General features: G+C 41.9%; 1 protein-coding gene across 1 annotated transcript in view; it reads left to right on the top strand.

Annotated features, from left to right (window-relative positions):
* Positions 1-7274: 7274 nt before the first annotated feature.
* The window catches only part of HS6ST1 (heparan sulfate 6-O-sulfotransferase 1), a 274664-nt gene continuing 258762 nt past the window's right edge, over positions 7275-23176 (top strand). The window contains exon 1 of the mRNA XM_067538867.1: positions 7275-8178. Within this exon, the coding sequence (XP_067394968.1) occupies positions 7661-8178 (518 nt within the window). The 5' untranslated portion in view covers positions 7275-7660. The remainder of the gene's footprint in view (positions 8179-23176) is intronic.

The following is a 23176-nucleotide window of genomic DNA, read 5'->3' as shown; positions in this document are numbered from 1 at the left end:
TGTCAATTGACCTAAGACATGGGCTATTCCAAAGCTAACTGCTGAATGGCAGACCTTGTGACTCAGCACCAAGCTGAAACAAGCAGAAACAAGCCAGTCTGAAACCAAAATGCGTGTTTAAAGATGAGTTTGTGCTGGCTTGGCTAAATAGCTCAGTTAAAAACTGATTGAGGTGCAACTTCTGTGTGGCAGATAAATCTTTAGAATACCCTACTTAATAAAGCTAATATTTAAATTAGGCTTTGAAATTAATTCCAATTAGACTTTGAAATTAACACCTCATTGAGGATTGTGTGTTTCGAAGGGGGCTGGTGATGTGGTCTCCTGCTGCTGTTTGATTGTTGTTTGCTCAAGGGCAGGTTAGTAGGATTGCAATAAGTACACTGTATTCTGCTGGCATCTTTGGCTTTGTCTTCACTGTAGAGTTCACTTGAGCTCCCATCCACACACACACAAAAACTTCTCACTTGAGTATAGTGGTGCCTTACACCCAAGCTAGCTAGCTGGTCTGGCCTGGGCCATAAGCTAAAGGTTGAGTGCTATTTGCTTTGGCTGATAACCCACCCATTTTGCAGTGAGGATGCAGGCTAATAGTCCTCCATCGCTTTCCCACAATGCTTTTTGTATACCCAGAAGGACAGAGAAGTTCCCCCACAATTCACTAGGAAAAAATCATAGAGTAGGCTCATCTTACTGAAGTGCTAAGAACCATGTATATACTCCCAGAAGTCCTAGCACCTCATATGGATGGGTGCAGCACCAATATGGCTGCACTTGTCTATGGCTTTGTAGGGTGGCCACTCACACCCACACTAGGCCAACCCGGATGCCTGCACTCAAGTGCTGATCACCTGAGTTCTGCAGCAAAGCCCTATCCTCTCTGGTGGGAAAAGCAAAACATGCAATTGCTTTTTTTAAAACAATAACTAAGAATTTGCAGACAGCAGCAAGAAATTATTACGTGTTTCCCACTGCACTTGAGAACATTTTATTATTCCTTGCTGTCATCTGCAAAAAGCTCTATCCTCTTCCTGGTTTGACCCCAACACCGCTGTAGCGTTGCTAGTGCAGACATTCTATACCGATGGGAGAGAGCTCTCCCATCAACATAATTACTCCACCTCTCCATGTGGCAGTCTATGAAACTCTCCCACTGACATAGTGTTGTTCACACCAATGCTTAGGTCAGTGTAACTTACGTAGCTCAGTGGGGTGGCTTTTCCACCAAAGAAAACGCTAGTATGTATAAGCCCTTAACCTCCTTGGTGTATCATGAGTAAATAAAATAGTTGAGTTTAGGTCAAACTTAAGTAACAGCTAAGGCTGAACTCAATTTCTCGTCTTCCCTAGTGAGATGCAGGGTAACACCTTCAGCTCAATTTTAGCTGGTCATGTCTTAGCCAGCTTTGATCTAAATTCAACCATTCTTCCTAGTCAAGAGAATCTCCTGATCTTCTTACTGATGAAAACTATAGCATATCAGACCTAAGAGGACATTATCAATGTTAAGATCCCATATCTATCTAAAAATCTTGCCCATCTTAGGATCATTGGCACTGTACTTGTGCCAGATTTGATGGCATAATATTGCTTATCATAAGAACTTATACCTAAAATCCCAAATGGAAAGACATTGGAAGAAAGCATTTTTATCTTTCAGTTCACTTTGTGCTTTTGAAAGCACTTTGATTCTACAGGGAAAACGGTGAAACAACATGTCCAGTTAACCACTTTCCCCCAATTTTCGTGTCTCTTTTACTGCAACAGGGGGGAAATATTTTTTTAAATAGGAAAAATTTTGCAAAACCACAAAACCCAGCAAAAATGGCAAAAAAAATAAAAAAAATAAATGCATCTTGTAAAATTGACTAGATGTCAGTATTGCCACATAAAGCATTAAAAAATCATGAGATTTGCTTTACTCATGAGATTTTAAAAAATAAATGTTGGGTCATGTTGTTTTGGGTTTTTCTTGCAACCAGAAGGACTAAAAGGTTTTTTTAAACTAAGATTTTTCACTTATTCTTCCAATTCCAGGGGCTGGGATTTTGAAAAATACACCAAATATAGCAAGATTCAGGATACAATACACAATTTTGAGTTTTTCCTCTATTTGTCAGTTATTTGTATTTTATTTTGATCACTTTTATGATTAAACTAAGAATAAATACATCTTATCAGAAGACTTTATTAGCTTTGTCTTTTGGCAGCAACAGCTATTAATAACACTTCTAGACTGCCATTCCACATCCTCCGTTAAAGGCTCTGGAAACATTTAACCTCTGTGTCTCAATTTCTCTTCTGTGAAATGGAATACCTGCTGGGTGTTGCGATGCTTAATTTTGGTAAAGTGATGTGCACAGGGGATGGAGCTGGAAATAACCATCAATAAAATGCTTAGCTCTTAATCGTTCAAAGCACTGTGGAAGTACCCAGGATTATGATCCAGGTCACCTAATTTCCAGTCCTGTGCTCTAACAGCTTAGACCATGCTGTCTCGTTTTGTACTCCTTCAGACCATAAAGTTTTGGTACCTGTTACAAATCTGATTTATACTTGGTCACATATATGCAATTGATTTAAATGTGTTTGTGGCAAATGATAACATGTAAAGATTAAGTACATCAGTGATCACATTTATGTGGGTTTATGTGAGGAAAGCTACAAAAAACGGAGAGACTTTTCAAAAGCACCTTAGTGATTCAGGAACTCAAATCTCATTGAAAAATTCATGGAATTTGTGTTCCTAAATCAACTGGGTTCTTTTAAAAATCCTAACCACAATCTCTGTACTTGCACAGATAGGGCCAAATTCTACTCTATTACACTGGCATAAATTTGGAGTGACAAATAATTAGATATTCTAGATTTACACTATGTAACTGATCACAATTTGGCCCAGTGTTTCACCTGTTCATACTATCCTAGTTATGAGGACACCATCAACGTAGTTTTGTTTAAAAACAAAAAATCTACACTGCTCCCATGTCCAAGAACTAACCTTCTGGAATACAAGCATGTGGTGGGTTTTATTTATTCCCCTCCCCCTCCAGTCAATCTATAATCCTGGCCAAATGCGCTGCAGATTTAACTCAGTATGTGATCCTTGCTTGGGGAAACTCCCATTGACATTAGGGGTGTTGGTTCAGCTCCTCAAAGATATTTAGGTGCCTAACTCACATTGATTTCAATGCAGCGTGTTTGTCGCAGTGTCGGTACCAAGATATTAGAGAGATAAAATGGGTGAAGTAATATCTTTTATTGGAACAACTTCTGTTGGTGAGAGAGAAAAGCTTTCAAGCCAAAGAGAGGAGGAGCTGCTGCTGCTGCGCTGCTGCTGCTGCTTCTTCTTTCGTCTTCGTTTTCTTCTTCATGTGAAGAAGACTTTGTGTGGGTTGAAAGCTTGTCTCTCACATCAAAACAAGTTGCTCCAATAAAAGACATTATGTCACCCACTTTGTCTCATTGATTTCAATGGAAGTTAAGCACCTAAATACCTTTGAAGGTCAGGGCCACTGGGCTTCACTGAGTACCATCTCTGGTTTAAATCTCATGAGATTTAAAACTAAGATCTTAATTACATGTGATGATTAACTTTCTACATGAGTCAGACCATACCTGTGTGACGGACATGGAGCTGATTTGTAATATTATGCACATTGTTTTGTAACCATTTTATTACTACTATGTGATCTGGTTAGCAAGGGGAAATTATGGTATATTGAGTTATTAGAATTTCCTGTGTTACTGTATTGATCTAACTTAACAGGAGGCTGTGGGAAGAGCAAACAGAGAATCAACACAACAGATATAGATAAGAACTCCCTAACACACACTTGTTGTTAGTTTCAAGAATCCTGTTTCCTTATTTTACCAAAGCTAGATATAAATGAATATTAAAGAGTTTAAAAGCCTTTCTTAAGGAGAAAAGGGGAGTCACTTGTCAGCAGCTGTTTAGGGAGACAGACTCTCTGAGTGAGAGAGAGAGAGAAACACACTCTGTGGAGAGAGTGTAAAGAAACAGGCCTCTCAGATCCATGGGATGGTAGGAAAAGCTAGCTATGCATACTGAGATCTTGGAGTCATTGTGGATAGTTCTCTGAAAACATCTGCTCGATGTGCAGCAGCAGTCAAAAAAGCTAACAGAATGTTAGGAACTATTAGGAAAGGGATAGATAATAAGACAGAAAATATCATAATAATGCCATTATATAAATTGATGGTACACCCACACCTTGAATATTGTGTGCAGTTCTGGTTGCCCCATCTCAAAAAAAGAGGTATTAGAATTGGAAAAAGTACAGAGATGGGCAACAAAAATTATTAGGGGTATGGAACAACTTCTATGAGGAGAGATTAAAGAGACTGGGAATGTTCATCTTAGAAAAGAGACGACTAAGGGGGGGTATGACAGAGGTCTATAAAATCATGACTGGTGTGGAGAAGGTGAATAGGGACGAGTTATTTACCATTACACATAGCACAAGAATCAGGAGTCACCCAATAAATAATAGGCAACAGGCAGGTGTCAAACAAATGTAAGGAAATACTTCTTCATAAAATGCACAGTCATGCACTGGAACTTGTTCCTGGGGATGTTGTGAAGGCCAAAAGGATAACCGGATTCAAAAAGAATCAGATACGTTCATGAAGATAGGTCCATCAATGGCTATTAGCCAAGATGGTCAGGAATGCAAACCCATGCACTGGGTGTTCTTAAACCTCTGATAACCAGAAGAGGGGATTGGAGGACGGGGTGAATCACTCGGTAATTGCCCTCTTCTACTCATTCTCTCTGAAGTATCTGGCACCGTCCACTGTCGGAAGATAGGGCACTGGGCTAGATAGACCGTTGATGTGACCCAATATGGCCTTTATCATGTTCTTCTGCATTTCAGAAGTGTACAATAATTCCCTACACTTCCAATATATTAACCATTCTGCAGTCCTTCTGGATGAAAGGTATTAGAGTATAGAAAACATTAAATTTTGAACTGTACCTCTGAATTTTTTTCTTTGGTTGGTTTTATGTTCTGTAAATTATATTTTAGTGTATTCTATCACAAAATAACAAACGGTATTCTCACCACAAATAAAAACTAGCAATAGAATCTAACGGAACATATCCACCTTTACAACTTTTCATGAATCTATCATATCTAAGCAAAAATTCTAAAATATTCTCTATCTTGGAGTTACCATCAAGTCATTAACAATAAATAGCCTGTGTAACTGGAATTAACACAATGGGCTATTTCTGCTGGTTACAGTCTTTTACAACCAGAGGCAAACATCAATACTAAAAACTGCTTTGTAGTTTTTATGATACAGCATATATTTCAACCACTTACATAAACCATCACATAAATGCTCATATTTCCCAAATCCAAATATAAATGTCAAACCTGAAACTAAGTTTAAACTACATTTGCAGATGCTGCTAAGCATTGCATATAACAATGACATCATTGTTTCTGGTGTTTCTAACATACATGAAAAGGGGAAAATCAGAAGCAGACTTTTAAAAGGAACATATCAAACAAAATAAATGATATAAACACAATATATGATGCTGTGGGGGGCTATAAAGATTTTATTGTTACTTGTTTGGGAAGAACTGCGTAACTCACTGTGGCTCTAAAACTAGTGAGTAATGCAGTCATCTCCAAATCCAGCATATTTATTGGTAATACAGTTCAGACTAAGCTCTTGTACTACATTTCTCCTAACCCTTTATAAATAGAAACCAGCTCTTTGCAAGAGGTAACTTAATTTTATTTATTTATACATTATATAAAATTGGGGATTATTTGTGGTGGAGGAAAAGAACTAGTGACTCTTTAAAATGTAGTCATAATTTACAATTAAATTAAATGGTCAGTGGAAATGCATGAGAACTGTAGAGCATAGAAATAATTACAGAAAATAAAATATTTAGGAGCTGAAGATCTTCTGGTAGAAATGAGGCATTTTCTCGTATTTTGGACTCTGCATAGAGAATAACCTTTTTCTAGGTAGGGTACTCACATGATTCCCATCACAGTATCTATGTGTCTTACAGTCTTAAATCTATTTATCTACACAAGACCTTTCATCCCCATTTTACAGATGAGAAACTGAGGCACAGATACTAAGTGATTTGCCTGAGGTCATCCAGGAACTCTGTGGCACAAAAGGGAATTAAACCTGGGTCTCCCAAGCTAACACCCTACCCACTGTACCATCCTTCCTCCAGGATGGGAAAGAACTCATAAGTTTTCAAGTAGTGTTCATTTGATTCACTTGGACCCTGTTTAAGCACTTGCCTAGCACAGTTCTGCTGAAGTAATTGAAGATTGTCCCAGAGCTGCTTATTGAAGGGTTTTCTGCATCTTCTTCTCCAGCATCTAGTGCTGACCACTGTCATAGACAGAATGCTGCAGTAGGTAGGCCATGTGTTTGAACCGGTATGGCAATTCCAATGTTCCCTGACCATCGTTTAACCATCCTGAGAACCATCATATTGTAGCTGGGTTCCCAGCACGGTTGGGGGGGGGGGGGGGGGGTGTTGAGCACAAGTCCTTGCAAAGCATTCTATTCCGAAACACTTTTTTTTTTTTGTCAACAACACAAATTCCCTCACAAATAAAATCATCCTCCCCCTCCCCCCGAAGTTTAGCCCGCGTGCTTGCTGCTTACTTTACTTCCCACCTCCAGCCGTCACAAGCCTCATCGTGACATCAGAATAAAGGCTGCTGCGGCCAGCGGTGACGTCAGAGCACAAGGAAGGAGGAGCCGACCCATTGGGGTTTTCGTGCCAGTGCCCCTCAGGGCTAATCATTTCGTTTCCGAAAGGGAAGAGAAATATAGAAACTCGGCTGAGCCAAGCCCCTCTTTCCAAGGCTGCATTTAAAGGCGCCCCCCTGATGCGAGCCTTGCAGAGTGTTTCCTTGAGACACTCTCACCCAACAGTTGTCCCCGCCTGCCTTTGAAATCTCCCGTTTGAGTTGTCCCAGCTTAGCAGCGCTGCACCTCGGCAGCCCTGGGGGCACGCTGAGGTGGGGGTGGGGGCAAAGGGGTCCCGCCGCCCGCCCGAAGAGAACTGTAAACGTCTGTGAGTCTCCCCAACGGAAGAACTCTGAGCGGAGTCAGCGGCGCCCGTGTGGGAAGAGGAAGGGGTAGGGGGGGAAAAAGGCTGCGGGCGGGTGCTTGCAACCTGAAAGCTGAAAGGGCTGCGGGCTTCGCCGTCTCTCGCTGCTGCTGTCGGTGCGCGAGCCTGCCGTGGAGAACGGAGCCAGCCGGCGCTGTGCATGCTGGGCTCCGAGCATGGTGGGCTCGCGCTAGGCAGCAGTAACGGAAGGGCTCGCGCAGCTCTAGTGTCCCCGCGCGGGCAGCCGGCTGAGGGGCGGCGGCGCGTTGCCGCGCGTTTCCGGGCTAGGGCAGGGCGGCGAATCCCGCCGCAGAGGCGCCGCCGGGGGGAACCGGGGCGCTCGCTCTGCCCTAGCAGCTCAGTCTACCCCGAAGCCGCGGCGGGACGAGTCGCGGGAGCCTCGGGACCGCTCGTCGACGCAGAGGAGGAGAAGAGGGGCTGCTCCGGGAAGCCAACCGCCGAGGGGGGCGGACAGGACCGCCCCCGCGCCCCGCTGCCCCCCGCGTGCCCAGCCCTGGGAGATGGTGACACATGAAGCGCGCTGGCAGGAGCATGGTTGAAAGGACCAGCAAGTTCTTGCTGATCGTGGCTGGCTCGGTGTGCTTCATGCTCATCCTGTACCAGTACGTGGGGCCGGGGCTGAGCCTGGGCGCGCCCAGTGGCCGGGCCGCCCCGGAGGAGCTGGACCTCTTCCCCACGCCGGACCCGCACTATGTCAAGAAGTATTACTTCCCCGTGCGGGCGCTGGAGCGGGCGCTCGCCTTCGACATGAAGGGCGAGGACGTGATCGTCTTCCTGCACATCCAGAAGACGGGCGGCACCACCTTCGGCCGCCACCTGGTGCAGAACGTGCGGCTCGAGGTGCCCTGCGACTGCCGGCCGGGGCAGAAGAAGTGCACCTGCTACCGGCCCAACCGCCGGGAGACCTGGCTCTTCTCGCGCTTCTCCACCGGCTGGAGCTGCGGGCTGCACGCCGACTGGACCGAGCTCACCAGCTGCGTGCCCGGCGTCTTGGACAAGCGGGAAAGTGCCGCGCTCAAAGCCCCCAGGTGAGCGGCTGCCCTACCCTAGCCCGCGGCATGCACCCCAGCCCAGACACCCCCCTCTGCGGCGTGCACTGCACCCCCAGTCCGAGCACCCCCCTCTGCATCCCCCGCGGCGTTCACTGCACCCCTAACTCGGGAACTCCCCTCTGTACAGTTCCCTGCGGCGTGCACTACACCCCCCCACCCGGGCAGGCCCTCTGCACCCCCATGGCATTCATTGCACCCTTTGGCCTGCACTACAACACAAATTGCACCCTCTGCCCATTCCACAGCATGTGCTGTACCTCCCTTCTGCCCCCTCAGCCCAGCCACCCCCTCTGCACCTCAGTTGCGTGCATTGCACCCCCCATCTGCACCCCAGCCAAGGCACTCTCTGCACTCCAGCCCCCACCATGACATAAACTGCCCCTCCCCTTCCCTCTGACCCTCCATTCTTCACCCACTTCACTGTATGAGCTACATCTCTGCTCTGCAAACCCAGATTGTGTACTACATCCTCAACCCATGCATCCTTTTCAGTAGTCCTTACTCAAGCTTATCCTTTCCCTGTGCATCCTAGAACCAGTGCACTTGCCACTGCACCTCCCCCACCTATGCACCCCTCTCTGGACCCCCTGATTTATACATCACACCCTCAGCCCATATGCCCCCTCTGATATCGCACTCTTTGTATCCAGCACTATGCACCCTTGTCCTCTACTCCTTCCACTAAACCCTCCAATTCCTATCCTATACGCCACATCCCATCTTGTGCTCTCTCCATACTTCAGCCCAGCCTTATCCTTGTCTGTGTACCCTATATTACTCTGCATCCCTAATCCTCCTACACCCCAGCTAAACCCTACAATTGCCTCAATTCCAGGCAAGAGACACCCAAGACAACCAATCCCCTGCAATCCTCCTGTATGCATATGCACAATCAACTCCATATTCCACTTTGCATACCCCTATACAGCCCTAAAAGCACCATGTAAATACCCACCCTGTATACCCCCTTCAATTCCTATCCTTTTCCGTGCTCATTGAGTGCTGCTTCAAAAGCCTTAGATGAAAATGCATGTTTCTTCTGCAAACCTCAGCCCACAACCCCTTTATCTCCCTCCTTTTTTTACTTTGGTAAATGGCAGAGCATCACCCAAAAATTCCAGGCAAGTCAACTCACTCAAAATTCAGTCTTTACATGTACCTAATCCAACCCCCCATCCCCTCTCATACAGACATTCCTGTCCTCTTGTATCCTTCATTCCACTGCCCCAATCTTAATGTGCTCTCAAAATAATAATTTACAGTAATCTATGTAAACTTCAGTTGGCTTGTTTATAAAAGCATCTCCAATTGTTCTTATTCCTGCTTCCCTAATTTAACATGTTTTTGTGTCTTTGATTCCAAGAGGTATGGTAATTTTTTTAGCTGATCCATATAATTGGTAATACCATACACAATCTCTTTAGTGAATGTAAATTATGGTTGTTATTACTATCCTGTGTATCATTTTTTCCCTAAGTTTCATTCTGAGAGTTTTGCAATATTTCATGCAGTCTTTATTAATGCCATGTGCTGTGTGTACATATATTGTTAATAGCATACATAATCCCTTTAGTGAATGGCAGCCTTAGAGTAAATTTGTTTTTGCATCACTGTTCTTATTTCTTCTGCATTTTAAACCATTTCAGTTGGTCTTCTCCTAAAAGCTGTATGTAGTTTTTAGTATGTTCTTTCTCACCTTTGTTATGATTATTGCTCTTTACAACCGATCTCAGTGAGTTTCAGCTTTAGTCATCCTAATACTATATTTGAGTTACTGTCCTGCTGGCTGACCTGGAAGCAGCAAAGCAAGGCACATATCCAGAGGAATTGAGTCCTCTCAGGTTTTCCTTGTGAGCTTTTATTTTTAAGGCACTTGTCAACATTTATAAACAAAATACCCTGCGCCTGTCCTGTTGCCAATGTGGTTTAGTGAAGTGCTGCAATGAAAAGTGCTCAAAGTTCAAATCTGGTAAAACACATAGTCTGTAAATCTTGGCACTCAACTAGCAAACTGTTAACCTACCATAAAGACCTGTCTACAGATTTATGGTTCTATCCAGATACCTATGTGCTTTTATCAGGATTGTCAGTTGTACTTAAACATACTCTACCTTCAGTATTTAACCCTACTCTCCTTGCTTTTTCATACAATTACTTCAGAACAGCCTAATGCTGTGTTAATGAGAACATATAGATTGCGAATATATAGTAAGCGTCTTGTTACATGGTTGCTCAGTTACCTTTAACTTTAAAGGCTTAATAATTAGTTCTTACTGAAGATGTTCTGCTTTGGGGAGTGGATTTGGTGGAAGAATCCTCAGTGTGTTTTGTAATTACTTCAGAACCAAAGCTGCTAAGTATTGCACCTTTTCAATAATTTTTAAATGGGATTGTTTTCTCTGTAGTATTTGGTTTTTGGGATTTAAGGTACTTGACACTTTTAAAATATCTGTGCTCAAAATGTATTGAAAAAATCTAGTCCCCAATGTATTCTAATACTAATTTTTCTCAGTGGTGCGGTCTCTTTGTTTCTGTTACCTCACATAGGTTGGATTAGGACTTGATTTTCAGAAAGGTTGGGGCTGTGATGTGGAGGTTTTAGGTAATCTGATGATAGTAATCTTGATTTGTTAACACATACTGTGCTTGGCCTTTCATTAATTTTGAACTGTGGGTGATTTTTGGTACAATGAACAGCTGCCACTTGACTTTGTAATGTTGTCCTAACATGCTGCTCTATTGTGTACCACAGTACAGCTCGTTGTGTTGGTCATGCACCTTCACAAAAAGATAACATTTCTCTGGCTTGTAATGAAATCAGGATTCATAAATGAGAGATGTTTGTTTAAAATCCGTGAGGTAGTGAATTTCATTTGTTCAGGTGAAAAAGGATACATTCTTGAATCATTTCCCCTACAGTAGCAACCATATCACTTCATTTCCCTGATCTAAATAATGTATCTCGGCCATCAAAACAGTGCTTGTTTTTAATGTGACCTGTGCAAGAGAGAAGCTAGTGTTGAAATAGGATTTGACTATGAAATTCTCACTTGAACAAGCTGCAGATAGAACCATCTGGGGTCTGCTTGGACCCAGTAAGACTTCAAAATTCTCTAGTTACGTATAGAGCTCTTCTGGAGTGCAGACATGAAATTCACCTGTCTGAACATTGTTTCTTCCTTTATATTCAGTACCTAAAGTGAAGTTTAACAACTTTGCTCTTTCAAGCTATTGCTTGAAAGGAAACTGTATGTTTGTTGCCCAAAACAAAGAGGTTATCCTCTGATGAAAAATCTGTCGTCTTGTGGGCCTTGGAAAGTTTGAAGGTCATTCAGAAATGTCCACATGTACAAATTATGAGCTAAAAGCTGTTAATTTTGAAAGGAATGTAGCTTTATCACTGCATAGTCCCTCTATTGCACTACATTCCATAACCTAGATATGGTACATAAATTTACAATGCACTTGCTCTTTTTATTGTTCTGCTGCTCTGTGTTGGACTTAATGATGGGGCGTGCTAGAATATCCAAAGACAGCAAATTCCTGGGAGGGTTGCTTTGTTTGGTTGGTTTTTTGCACCGATATGGTAAACAAGAGACAGACATTTTAGCTCTAGTGGGTCAGCATGCTTAAAGTGTATGCTGTTTTGTTTCAGTGACTTTGTTTCCATGTTTTGTAAATAAAAGACACTTGTAAAGGATTTTTGGGTGAGCATTTCTTGAAGTAAATGTTACATTTTGTACATGCAATAAAAGGAACAGATTGATTTATTTTATAACATTTGGAACTAAAGTGAGCTCTGTTGTGAACCAAAAAGCGTATATTATCTACAATCTCTGTAGGATGATTTTGTTAGGTAGTAGATTACAAGTTTTTTGAGAACAGAAGCCTGTTCTCTGTGTTCCACAGTTAGAACTTAATACGTATTGATCGAGACTTTCAAAACTGTCTAGTGATTTTGGGTGTCCTATATGAGACTCCTGAAAGGGGGCTGATTTTAAAAAGCTCAGTGCTTTCTATAAATTTGGGTTTCTTTCATTTGTCTCAAGTTAAGCACCTAAAATTGAGATGCCCAAAATCTTGAGTTGTTTTTTTAAAATCTTCACCATTATATTTTGTATCAACTCAGTTCTTTAGCCTAATTTTCATTATCAGATTTTGCAATGTGATCCAGTTTCACTTTGGTTTTCTCCACTCTGGGCTTGTCTTAAAGCCCTTGAAGTGAATGGAAAGATTCTTGGACCAGTCCTTAATGGCACTGTGGTGTTTCACTCTGCCTGCTGCATCCGTCTCCCACTGTTCCAGGAACAGAGAAGAGCTAAAAGTTCTCAAGACTCTCTTGCAGTGCACATCATGTATGAGCCCAATGCCTCCCCCTTTAAATTGTACTCTGTGGGAACAATAAGGCCAAAAATTAATAAATGTAAACTAAGGAAGATCCATTCCCTTATTCTCCCCACCTCTCCTCACTGAAAACAGTCTTGTAGCTATCCCTATAATTCTTTATATAAAAACAAGAGCATGTAAACTGGTTATTTTCGTGAAGATTCATTGTTCACATGGAGATGGTTTATAAGGCATGTAACTGCTTTAAATATCTATTCGGCTCAAGCTGCTAGTTGTGTTAGGATAACCTGTACATTTGGCAGAACACTGGAACTGTCTTGCTCTCCACCCCCTTTTAATTTCTGTTTCAACCACTGTAGATTGCGACTATTTTATTTATTTATTTTAATGAGCCTCCTCAAGAGGCTAACTTAATCTTGTCTTTGTATATGCGTTTATATGCAAGTCTGTCACAGACGTTCACCTGCTGAGCTTTTCATCTACATTTCACAGAATGCTTAAGAAATTGAGAGGAACATTTCTTTCTGATCACAAATAATAATAATAATAAAAAAAAACCCCTCCCCACCTTCATCTGGAGACTTGAATCCTTTTTAAACAATAAAATACCATATAAGAATATTAAATGCAAAAGCTCAGAGGTTTGTTGTAGGTTTTCAGTAACACCCATACTTAAGAAAATCAGTTTGCCTGGATTCTGGAGTCTCTCTGGCAAGCTATTTACAGTGTTCAGGTTTTTGTTTTTATTTATAAAAAGAAACAATTAGCAGAGCCCAGTAATGTGGAGGGTTTTTGTTAGTTTGATTTTCTAAAGTGTGAATTTTCACAGTTTCATACCACATATATCTTACTTTGTGTAGATCTGCACTAGATGGGATTTTTATTGTACGCTTAGGAGCTGTGGAAACACATTGTCTAGAGATCAACTGTTTGAGAGTGAGAGGTTTTACCAAATTATTTCTAGAATATTATCAGTTTTTATAAGCTCAGATTTATACATGCTTCTGGGAATGTGGGTGTGTTATATGTGTATGCAGAGAGCTAGAGCATTGTTGAAGACAGTTGAATGATAACAAGGTAAAACTATTGAAAGCGAGAGGAGAAGAAGGCCTTTGGAATGTGGGAAACTGAAGTCCTTTGCCCTTCAGATATGTTACAGCCAGTTAGCCAGGTATGGAACTCCATACATGTTGCATCCAGTTGCCTTGATCTCTACAGCCAAGAGAAATGGATCTTAAACATGGTAATAAGAGTAATAATAAGTAATAAATAAGTAATAGATAAATAATATGGTAATAATTAATAAGTAATACATAATAAGGTAAGCTGAGACAATTTTAGCTTGGTGGATTGTAAATCATTGAATTAGCTTAGTCATTGAGATCAGGCTTTTAGCTAATTTTAAACTCTGTTTAAAATAAACTACTTTCCTAGAATTAAGGTATTCTCTTCACCTGAGTCATCTAGTGCTCTTTTAATGCCATATCTCAGGCTTAATTACTATCGGCATGTCTGTCCTTTGCTGGCCAAGTGGAAAAGATGACTCCTTAGGTTTGTCCCTGCTTTAGTGTCTACTTGTGTTAACCTGATTTTGAAACACTGCATTGCTTTAATCCTTTCATTAAAGCTTGTGTGAAAACCATGATTCCCCTCCTTCCCCCCAAATTACAGATTCACAGGTTTTCTTTGAGTTTATCTCCCTTCGATTCTGCCCCTGACCCTTTCAGAGCCAGAAAGGGGTACAACACATAGGCATGTTATATTAGAAATAAGACACCGGGCAATCACAAGTCTTTTAACACAAGAAGAAGGACATTCCAGAGCTAAAGATTTTTTGCCAAAAGATTTTAAAATTGGAAACTTGTTAACTGCTCAATTCTGTATATTATGCTTTGAAAAGTAAAGCAAATGTGAAGAGACAAAGTCCTTTTAAAAATGTTAGTTGTTCCCGTACAGTGGACCATATGCTACTTATAATTGTCACACTACAAGTGCATGCAAAATTTCCAAAACTAATCACTTTCATTCCACTGAGAGCCATGGCTAGGACATCCTGATCCACAGAGTGTCATGTCATATTGGAATGTCCCCAGGCGGGAGTTCCACTAACAAAGGCATGTTCTGACCTAAAGAAAGTGGAGTGATAAATCCTGCAATATATACTACCACTAAAAGATACACATATACCTATTGAAGCTAGTGCGGTCCAGATCAATACTAGCTTGGGATCTTCCTGTGCGCTCTTGCAGGAATCTATGATTAAGAAGCTTTGTGAGCTACCTGCCCTTCAGTGGGATGCTGCTGCAAGTGACTTTATGTTAACACTTAAGAACAAAGTGCATGTGCCTGAAGTGACTAAGGTCTGATAAAGCCACTGTGCACTTACCTGGTATGACAAGGCACGGCATGTTTGCTTTGTATACCAAGGATTCTTTCCCTGAAAGGGAGGAATGAAAGATTTTTGTTGCGTGCTAGCATGGGAGCTGGAAGCATTCGTAATTTCCTTTGTGCTTCTTTTAGGAAAGCACTGCCAGAAGAATCTCCCCGTGTAACCTAGGGGTTCCTGGGACTCCCTCTTTGGGCATTCCCTTCACTCTAACCCCAAACTAAGAAGAGACTAGACACCTTTTCCTGTGAAACTTCCACTGACTTGCAGGATTGGACTCTTAATGAACTTGTAGGCACTCTACAAGTTCACTGGAGACAACTTAAAGCCTTTGCTCGTGCAGACACATGGTAATTGAGGATTTCTATGGTCCCCCTGGAAGGACATTTGTAGCCAAACAAAACTGAACAGAGAGACAGCCTTCTAAAATACATAGTTTTGTGCTGTGTCTGCAAGTGTTTGATCACTTCACATTCTGTGATATCCCCATTGTGCTGACTACTTACCTTATCTGAACCTTGTTTGTGGCTGCTGCCACACATGGTTACGGATGATTGTTTGTTAATCTGTTTCTTATACATCTGTTCACAACAGTGACTACATTTATGATATTAGAGAGACAAGGTGGGTGAGGTAATATCTTTTATTGGATCTACTTCTGTTGGTGAAAGAGACAAGCTTTTCAGCATACGCAGAGGTTTATGATAGGTGTTAGTCAGGAGAGTTGTGTGGTTGTGGTATGGCAGCTGTTTTGGCCTGGAAGTGAAGTTTGACTGTAGAGCTGTGGTTTGATGAACATACAGGAAATACCTGGTTCAAGTTCAGGTAGGTGAATCTGATTGGTTTAGTGTGTCCTATCCATTGTCCTGGTGTGTTTGCCTGCCTGCAACACATTTTGCTATTGGATTACCTTTAATAGGGACTGCTGTATTTGTGGAAGGGCATCATAAAGCTGTTGGTTTCAGTCACTTGCAGAATCAGGACCGTTGTTTATATCTTACTTCATTTCCCATGGGAGGTTTCTTTGTTCCAAACTGCTAGTAGTTTGGCAGCTGTATTACCATACTCATGGCAAAAATGTTACTTGAATGTTCTAAGAATAAATAGAACTCTATAGGGGTGTGGGTATGCAGGTGGGTGGTTTCTCCAAAAAGCCAAGTGTCCTATTCCTCTTGCCCCAGACGTGTTTCCATAAAGCTGAGCCCTGGTTGCATTTAAATTCCTTGGAAATGTTAGGATGCAGGGGGGATTTTCCCTGGCTAATTAAGAATTGTTCTTCATGGAGCAAGGCTACTCTCCTATTTTCCACTGTTAATAGTTGCAATGGGTATAGCTGTTGAGTCAGGATTCTTTAGTGGAATTTGCTTGTGGTTGGGATCGAAGGGAATGATACCATGGAAGGTGCCTCACAAGGTTGAGAAAACAAGAATCGTGTGGGGGGAGATGGAGTCCATTGCCGATTCTGTTGGCTCTGAAACAGTAGCCATCTGTAAGAGATTTTTGTTTTGTTTTTTCTATCATTCCTAATGGATTTAGAACTATTGATTGATCAGTGGAATATTCTGATTAGTGCAGATCTAAGGTGACACAGTCCCTGTAAGTGCATTATATTGCTTTTTGTGCATTTCTCCCCTCCTGCTATCCCTTCAGTTCAGAAATTGGATTCTCTATGGAGTGCTCTCTCTCTCCCTGCATAATCCTTTGGGGATTATTGCCATCAAGAGACCAGGACCTTAATCAGTCTATTCTGTAGCACTTCAGGTTTCAGGTCTGAATTGATGCTGCAAGTGGTCTGGTTATATCATCACCATTGGAGGGAGCACTCAGTAGCTCCTAGTCCTTGTTGTTTGTTTCCTAACAATCTAGTCTCTGCTGAAAATAAAAAACCTATGTTAAGAAATGTTGGTGCATGCTAAATGTGAATTTTAAATAATCCACCATTAATGGGGTTTGTTTATGATTATTTGCATTATATGCTGCATGTCAGGGCACAATTTAAGGGTTAGGGCCTGACATGGTATGTGCTGAGCCACTGCCAGAAACTTCTGATTAGAAGTGTGAGACAGGCAGCCTTTCTAGTCCTTACCCTAAAAAGGGATTAGAGGGCTTCTGTCTCACATCTCTAGCCCTAAGGTGAAGTCATTGCTGAAGATACTCGCATAGTGCTTTCACTCATAGGTCAAAGCACCCACAAAAATTGGTGCGCATTATCCTGCAGAGGTCAGACAGCAGTTGGTGCTAATCTAAAATAAGTGTTGAGTGGGAGCTGTGTCCCACCTCTCCCCTAACTCTAAATCGGAAGATCATATTTTTCATCTACATTCCCGACTTGTGCAACCATCCTGTTTCTTCTATAATCAACTGATGTGTCTTTATACAGATGATCTCTTAAATACATCTGAACATATTTTTTCCTTTTGCTTTATCCTCTACCCTGGGTTAATGATGATAAACATTTCATTATACTCTCCTGCCTTTTATAGAGGAATTATTTGGTAATTTCCTGCTATTTTAAACAAGAAAATGGTGATTTGCAATTCACTTTTTCTGGTTTCATGCTACATTTTGTTGCATAACTGTGCTCTGGCTTATTAACTGGAAAGTGTTTGATTACACTTCATTGTAGAGTACAATATTAGCATGTCTTTTGCTGCACTGTGACTTTAAAAGTGTCCTATTTTGGGTTAGATTTTACTAGAACTTCTTGAGTTGTCTTTGTATTTTTGTTTTTATTGCCTTTTAAGGAAAACTAATAGTGTTAATCTTGAAGTATTAACTAAAACTTCTAAATTCTTCAGCCAAATAGTATGGTCTCTACATTTTCAAAAATGACTAGTGATCTTTGGATGCCCAATGTGAGATCCCTTAAAGGGCCTGACTTTCAGAAAGTGTTTAACATCCACCCTTTTGGAAATAATAGGTGTAAGACAGGTGATCCCAGTAACATCCTCAAAAACATTTGTTTTACGTTTCCTTGTAAAACCTGCAAGATTCTTTTTTTATATCTGTGTTCTATTGTGTCGGTTGGTCTGTCTGTCTGTCTGTCTGTCTCTCTCTCTCTCTCAAAAGAGAGTCATTTTTTGTGTTTTCCCCTCAGACCTCTTGGGGGTTGGGGATAAAACCAAATAAATACTGTAAAAGCTGAATTGACTTTTTATGTTTAAACTAGAGGCTCTGGCTGTGTGACCCTCTCACGTTCAGCAAAGATTTGACTTAGGGTAACAACAACCCTGTACTGCAAGTATTTGAAAAAAAATCAATGCTTTCTAGTGGAGAAAAACAGCAGTAGTTTGCTGACTAATCAGTTCCCTGAGATCTTTTGCTCTCCTTGTGGAGACACTGGAAGAATTAGGAGCACAAGAATCATAAACTGTAATCATAATCGGTCAACCAGGCCTCCTGTTAACATACTTTAAATTGGAAAAGATGGGATTACTCTTGTGCTATTTTTTTTTCATCTCCCTTAACTAGGTCTCTCCAAAGCAAAGAGACAGATGTGACTCATGTTGCTGCACAAGAGACAAAAATGAATAGATTTATCCTGTCTACTTTGGCTTAATCAAGTACAGTAGAGTCTACTTAAATAAAAATCTGTGTAAAGTAAAATACTCCACACTCCAGGCGCCATTCCAAAATGCATACACAAATGCAGAAAAGACCTTTCAGAGCAGACGACCTTTGTGTTTTTGGGTGGGTCTTTGCTGCCACCAGTTCACCTCCACCAGTGGTAGCAATGATGGAGCACCAATACAGATGCTGTTTGCAATGGAGGCGAGGTGAGGAGCTGCTGGAGTTTAAATAACTATTTTATCTGATCTGCTCAGAATACGTGTATTTGGTGTGGTGATTACAGCAGCACCTTGGCTATACCAAAGCTCTTGCTCTTGATATCACCAGGGATGGTATTGGTAATATGCCTTCTGATCCAGATTCCATCCCTTGCACTCCACTGAAACAGTTCTTCCCAAATAATCTAAAGATTCATTCCTGGCCGTACCTCTATCCTCATCCTCCTCAAGCTGTCATCTGCATTTGACACTGGCGACCATGCTTTTCTTCTTCATACCTTATCCATGCTTGGCTCTTCTGTGCCTCAGTCCTCTTCTGGTTCTCTTCCTACCTCTCCAACTGTTCTTCTAGCATGTTCACTCCTCCCCCCCCAACTTTCTGTGCGGGTTCCTTAGGGCACTGTCCTGGTCCCCTTCTTTTCTCCCTCTGCATGTCGTCTCTGGGTAGTCTCCTCTGTAAACACAAATTCAACGACCATCTTTGGGGGGGGGGGGGGGGGGGCCGGCTGACAACTCTCAGATCTACTTCTCTTCTCCAGACCTGTCGCCTTTAATCCAAACTTAAATCTCTGCCTCTCACTCTGACATTTCCTCATGGTTGTCCGTCCATCAGCTTACGCCCAACATGGCCAAAACAGAGCTCTTAATGTTTCCCCTCAAAACTCTCCCCCACTTCCTTTCTCAATCACTGTCGACTACACCACCATCCTGCTTGACATTCAGGTCCATAACCTGGACATTACCTTCAGTGCTTATTTCTTTCTAGGTCCTCATATCCTGGCTGTGTCTAAGTCTTGCCAATTCTTTCTGCATGACCTCTCGAAGATGGCCTTTCCTATGCATCCGCACAGCTAAAAACTCTTGTCCAGGCTCTCATCATCTTGTGTCTCAGTTACTGCAACATCTTCTTCTCTGGCTTTGACAAATGCAATCTTGCTCTGCTCATATCTATGCAGAATGCTGCTGCACAGGTAGTTTTTCTTAGCTTATTGTTTTGACCATGTCACCCTCTCTTAGCAATCCCTCCACTGGCTCTCCCTTCTCTGTTGCATGAAACAATAAGCTACTAGTCTTCAGTTTCAAGGTCTTTCATCATGACCAAACCTTACCCTACCTGTCTCTCATACATTATTGAGGTGTTATCTTCCTCTACGCTGCCAACAAGGCCAGCTTTCATCACCCACTTGGTGCTTATTCAATTTTCAAACAACACACTTTGCTCCATGCTGCTCCTTACGTATGAGAGAAGCATCCCATAAATATCTGCAAAGCTACCTCATCGTCCTTCAAATCCTTAAAACTCATCTTTGCTGTGATGCCTATGAAACAGCCTGATGGTTAGGCAGCTGTTGCACTGAGATCTCTGCCTGTTATGCTGACCAATAGTGTCTCATTGTTTCCTTATACAATGCCGTCTGTATCCATCTATTTCTCTTGTCCTATACTGAGCCCTGGTCTACACTTACCTGGAGATTCAGCGGCAGTCAACGGGAGTTACGCAAACTACGCAGAGTAGCTTGCGTAACTCACGTCAACTGCTCTGCTTCCCTTCTGCGCACTGTCTACACTGCGCTGTGCCAATGGGAACAACGTTCCCATCAACGCAGCGTTACGCTACTTGAGGGGGTGGTTTACCAGCGTCGACTTCCTGATTGATTGAGCGGGTCTACACTGACTGCTCAATCGATCCAGAAATATCGATCTGGCGGCGGCGAATTTGCTGCCATCAGTATAGACATTGCCTTAGTTTGTAAGCTCCGTGGGGCAGTGATCCTCTTTTTGTCCTGGTTCATGGCTGAGGCATCTTATATAATAAAATTATTAATAGCAATGGTGGAAATGTTTGGCAAAAAGCTTAATGTAGGTAAAATAAGTAACTTGATTCAGCCCTTCAGAAAGAGTCAGTGTCAGAGGTGGGATTGGAATACAGGAATCCTACTCTCTGTCCAGTCATTAGTCTACTAGTGTAGGCTGCTTCTCCTGTTTGTGGAGTTGCCCCCAACTCCTCATTTCTATGAACCTGGATCAGGTTCCAACTGGTCACCTAGTGGTGAAAATTTCTACAACTCATTACTAAGCACCTGAACCATCCAGTCCTCCACTGCAACCTAGTACAACAAATACATGTTTGAGAGAGCTCTTGTGGGGAGCGGGGAAGGAGGGGAATTATGCAACAAGGTTCTGCAGTGAGCAATGTTATACTGTGAATCCTTTATCCCCTGTCAGGAAAATCAGGTACCTTGTTAATTTGGGATAAGCCAGTTAGTTAGGAATCAATCAGTTAGAAGCAATTTGTGCTTTGCCCTCTTACCCACGTGAGAGGTGAGCCAGCTAATTACCTCCCTCCACCTAGTGAATTAGTGTTTCTAAAAGCTGCCAGACAAGCAGCCTAGGGGTCTGATATGCTGTAGGTAACTAATGGGTGTGGCAGGAGTAGAGCAGCAATGCCAGGTTTCCCTGCCCTGATGCAACAGTGTGCCTGTCTTGAAAAGGGGTTACCTTATCCCAGTATTGTCAACACCCAGTGATTAAAAATCATAAGTCAGAACCCATGACATTAAAGAAATAAATAGATTTGGGGTTCTTTTTAGTTGGCAACTGTGTTTTAACCTTTTGGGGTTCATGTTTTCAAGATTTGCTCCACAACCGTGAGGGCCAGAATTTTTTTTTTAAGTGAAAGCTGAGGTTGTCATGTAATCAACTGACCCAGGAGTTGGGGCTTTAAGAAAACCACCAGACATTGTGAGACTCGTGATTTTCTTTTTTAAATATGTTTTGATGACACTGTAATCCATTTTGTGCTAACTGTAGTGATGAAGCTTTTTGTGTTGTAAGTGCCTCTTGAATGAGGACATCAAACTATTAACTGTTGGGTTTTTAAAAACAGAAAATGCACAATTGATTTCTAATAGTGGACTAAACCTAGCTTGTGATCCTGTCTCATAACGTATGATGTGGCCTTTATCATAAAGGAGAAGGCAGAAGGAATTTTAATACAAAGCTGGGGCAGAGTTTAACGTCTGTTTGTTATAAGCAGAGCTTTTGAAATTGGAACCAGGAAAGGAGCGCTTTGATCCATTCATTATTTGGAGGAAAACACATACATGCATCTTGGATTGGGTTAAACATTATAGTTAACTTTTTGCCAAATTGCTGAAAGAGAATGTGGATACCAACTTCCCTAGCAGCCAGCTTCTCTGCCTGACCCATCTCCTTAACAATCACTTAAGCAAGTCTGCATTATTAGCTTAAGTGTTAATTTCTGTGGTCTTGTCTTACTAGGAAAAAAGGAGTATTTTTAATGTGTTAGCTAATACGTGTTATAATCCTATTGAAGATAAGACAAGTTATGGCTTTAACATATTAGCCAGTTGAGATAAACATTAGTTCCCTCGACCAGCTAACAAGTGTTAACCATACACTAGGATTTTGACACGTGTTAACATATATTTTAATATGTGTTAGTCAACACCTTTCTTCCCAATGTAGACATGGCCTGAGTTTCTTGCCCTGAACATAGCAAGATTTGAGCTTTCTCCCAGTTTACTTTTCTTGGGAGTTCTATAGGTCAGGATTTGCCACTGAGGCCTTGCCTCATCTACCGTTAAAGGGTGGTGTTAAATTGTAACTTGTTGTAACTAACATGTTTGAAAAGACTCTAGTGTGGAGTAGGCAGTATGTACTTTCCGTAGATTTTAATTGGACTAGAGATGTAAAATATTAAATGGTTAACCGTTAAGCATTAGTCTTACCGTTAAGACTAATACTTATCAGTTAACCAGTGGAACGGGCTCTCTGTTTCCATGGTCAGGCCACGATGGAGATGGCCATTCTGCTGCTTAGGGAAGCAGAGGCCCTGGTGCATGCACTATGGAACAGTGGGGACCACGGGTCTGAGACGGGGGGTCCCCCGCAGAGCTGGGTAGGGACTCTACCCAGGGGCTGAGGGAAGGGGGCGCAGTATGGGGGAACACAATTATATCGGTTAACCAATATAATTTTAATAGTTTAAACAGTTATCTTTTTAAAATGAAAGTTACATCCCTAAACTGGACAGGCTTAGTATGTGTCAAAGGCAGGGTGCCTCTTCTGCACTTGACTACTAAAATGTGTTGGCTAATACATGTTAACAACATACTTTTAAATCTTAGCTTAGACAAGGCCTAAGGAATGAGTCCAAGGTGTAAACAATAAATGTTTGTACATTGGAAAAAAACATTGAGGAGTGTCAGACTAAATGTATTAACTACCTGAAGTTAACTAGGAAGGCCTTGAGTCTGCCTTCAGATAGTCTGACCCTAGGCTCTATGCTAAGCTGGTCAGTAGTAATTTCTGAAGTGGTGGTGTATCAAAGGAGATGCAGTCCCTGAGCAAGCATGGGCAAAGCCTATTGAGGGTCTTAAAGATCAAGGAAAGTATCTTGAAATGGATTTGCTAATGAAGGGGAAGCTAG

Source organism: Emydura macquarii, unplaced genomic scaffold (genome assembly GCF_026122565.2).
Source record: "Emydura macquarii macquarii isolate MOO-44397 ecotype Brisbane River unplaced genomic scaffold, CSIRO-AGI_Emac_v2 contig_499, whole genome shotgun sequence".
NCBI lineage: Eukaryota > Metazoa > Chordata > Testudines > Chelidae > Emydura > Emydura macquarii.
This window is presented reverse-complemented; position numbering and strand designations above follow the sequence as displayed.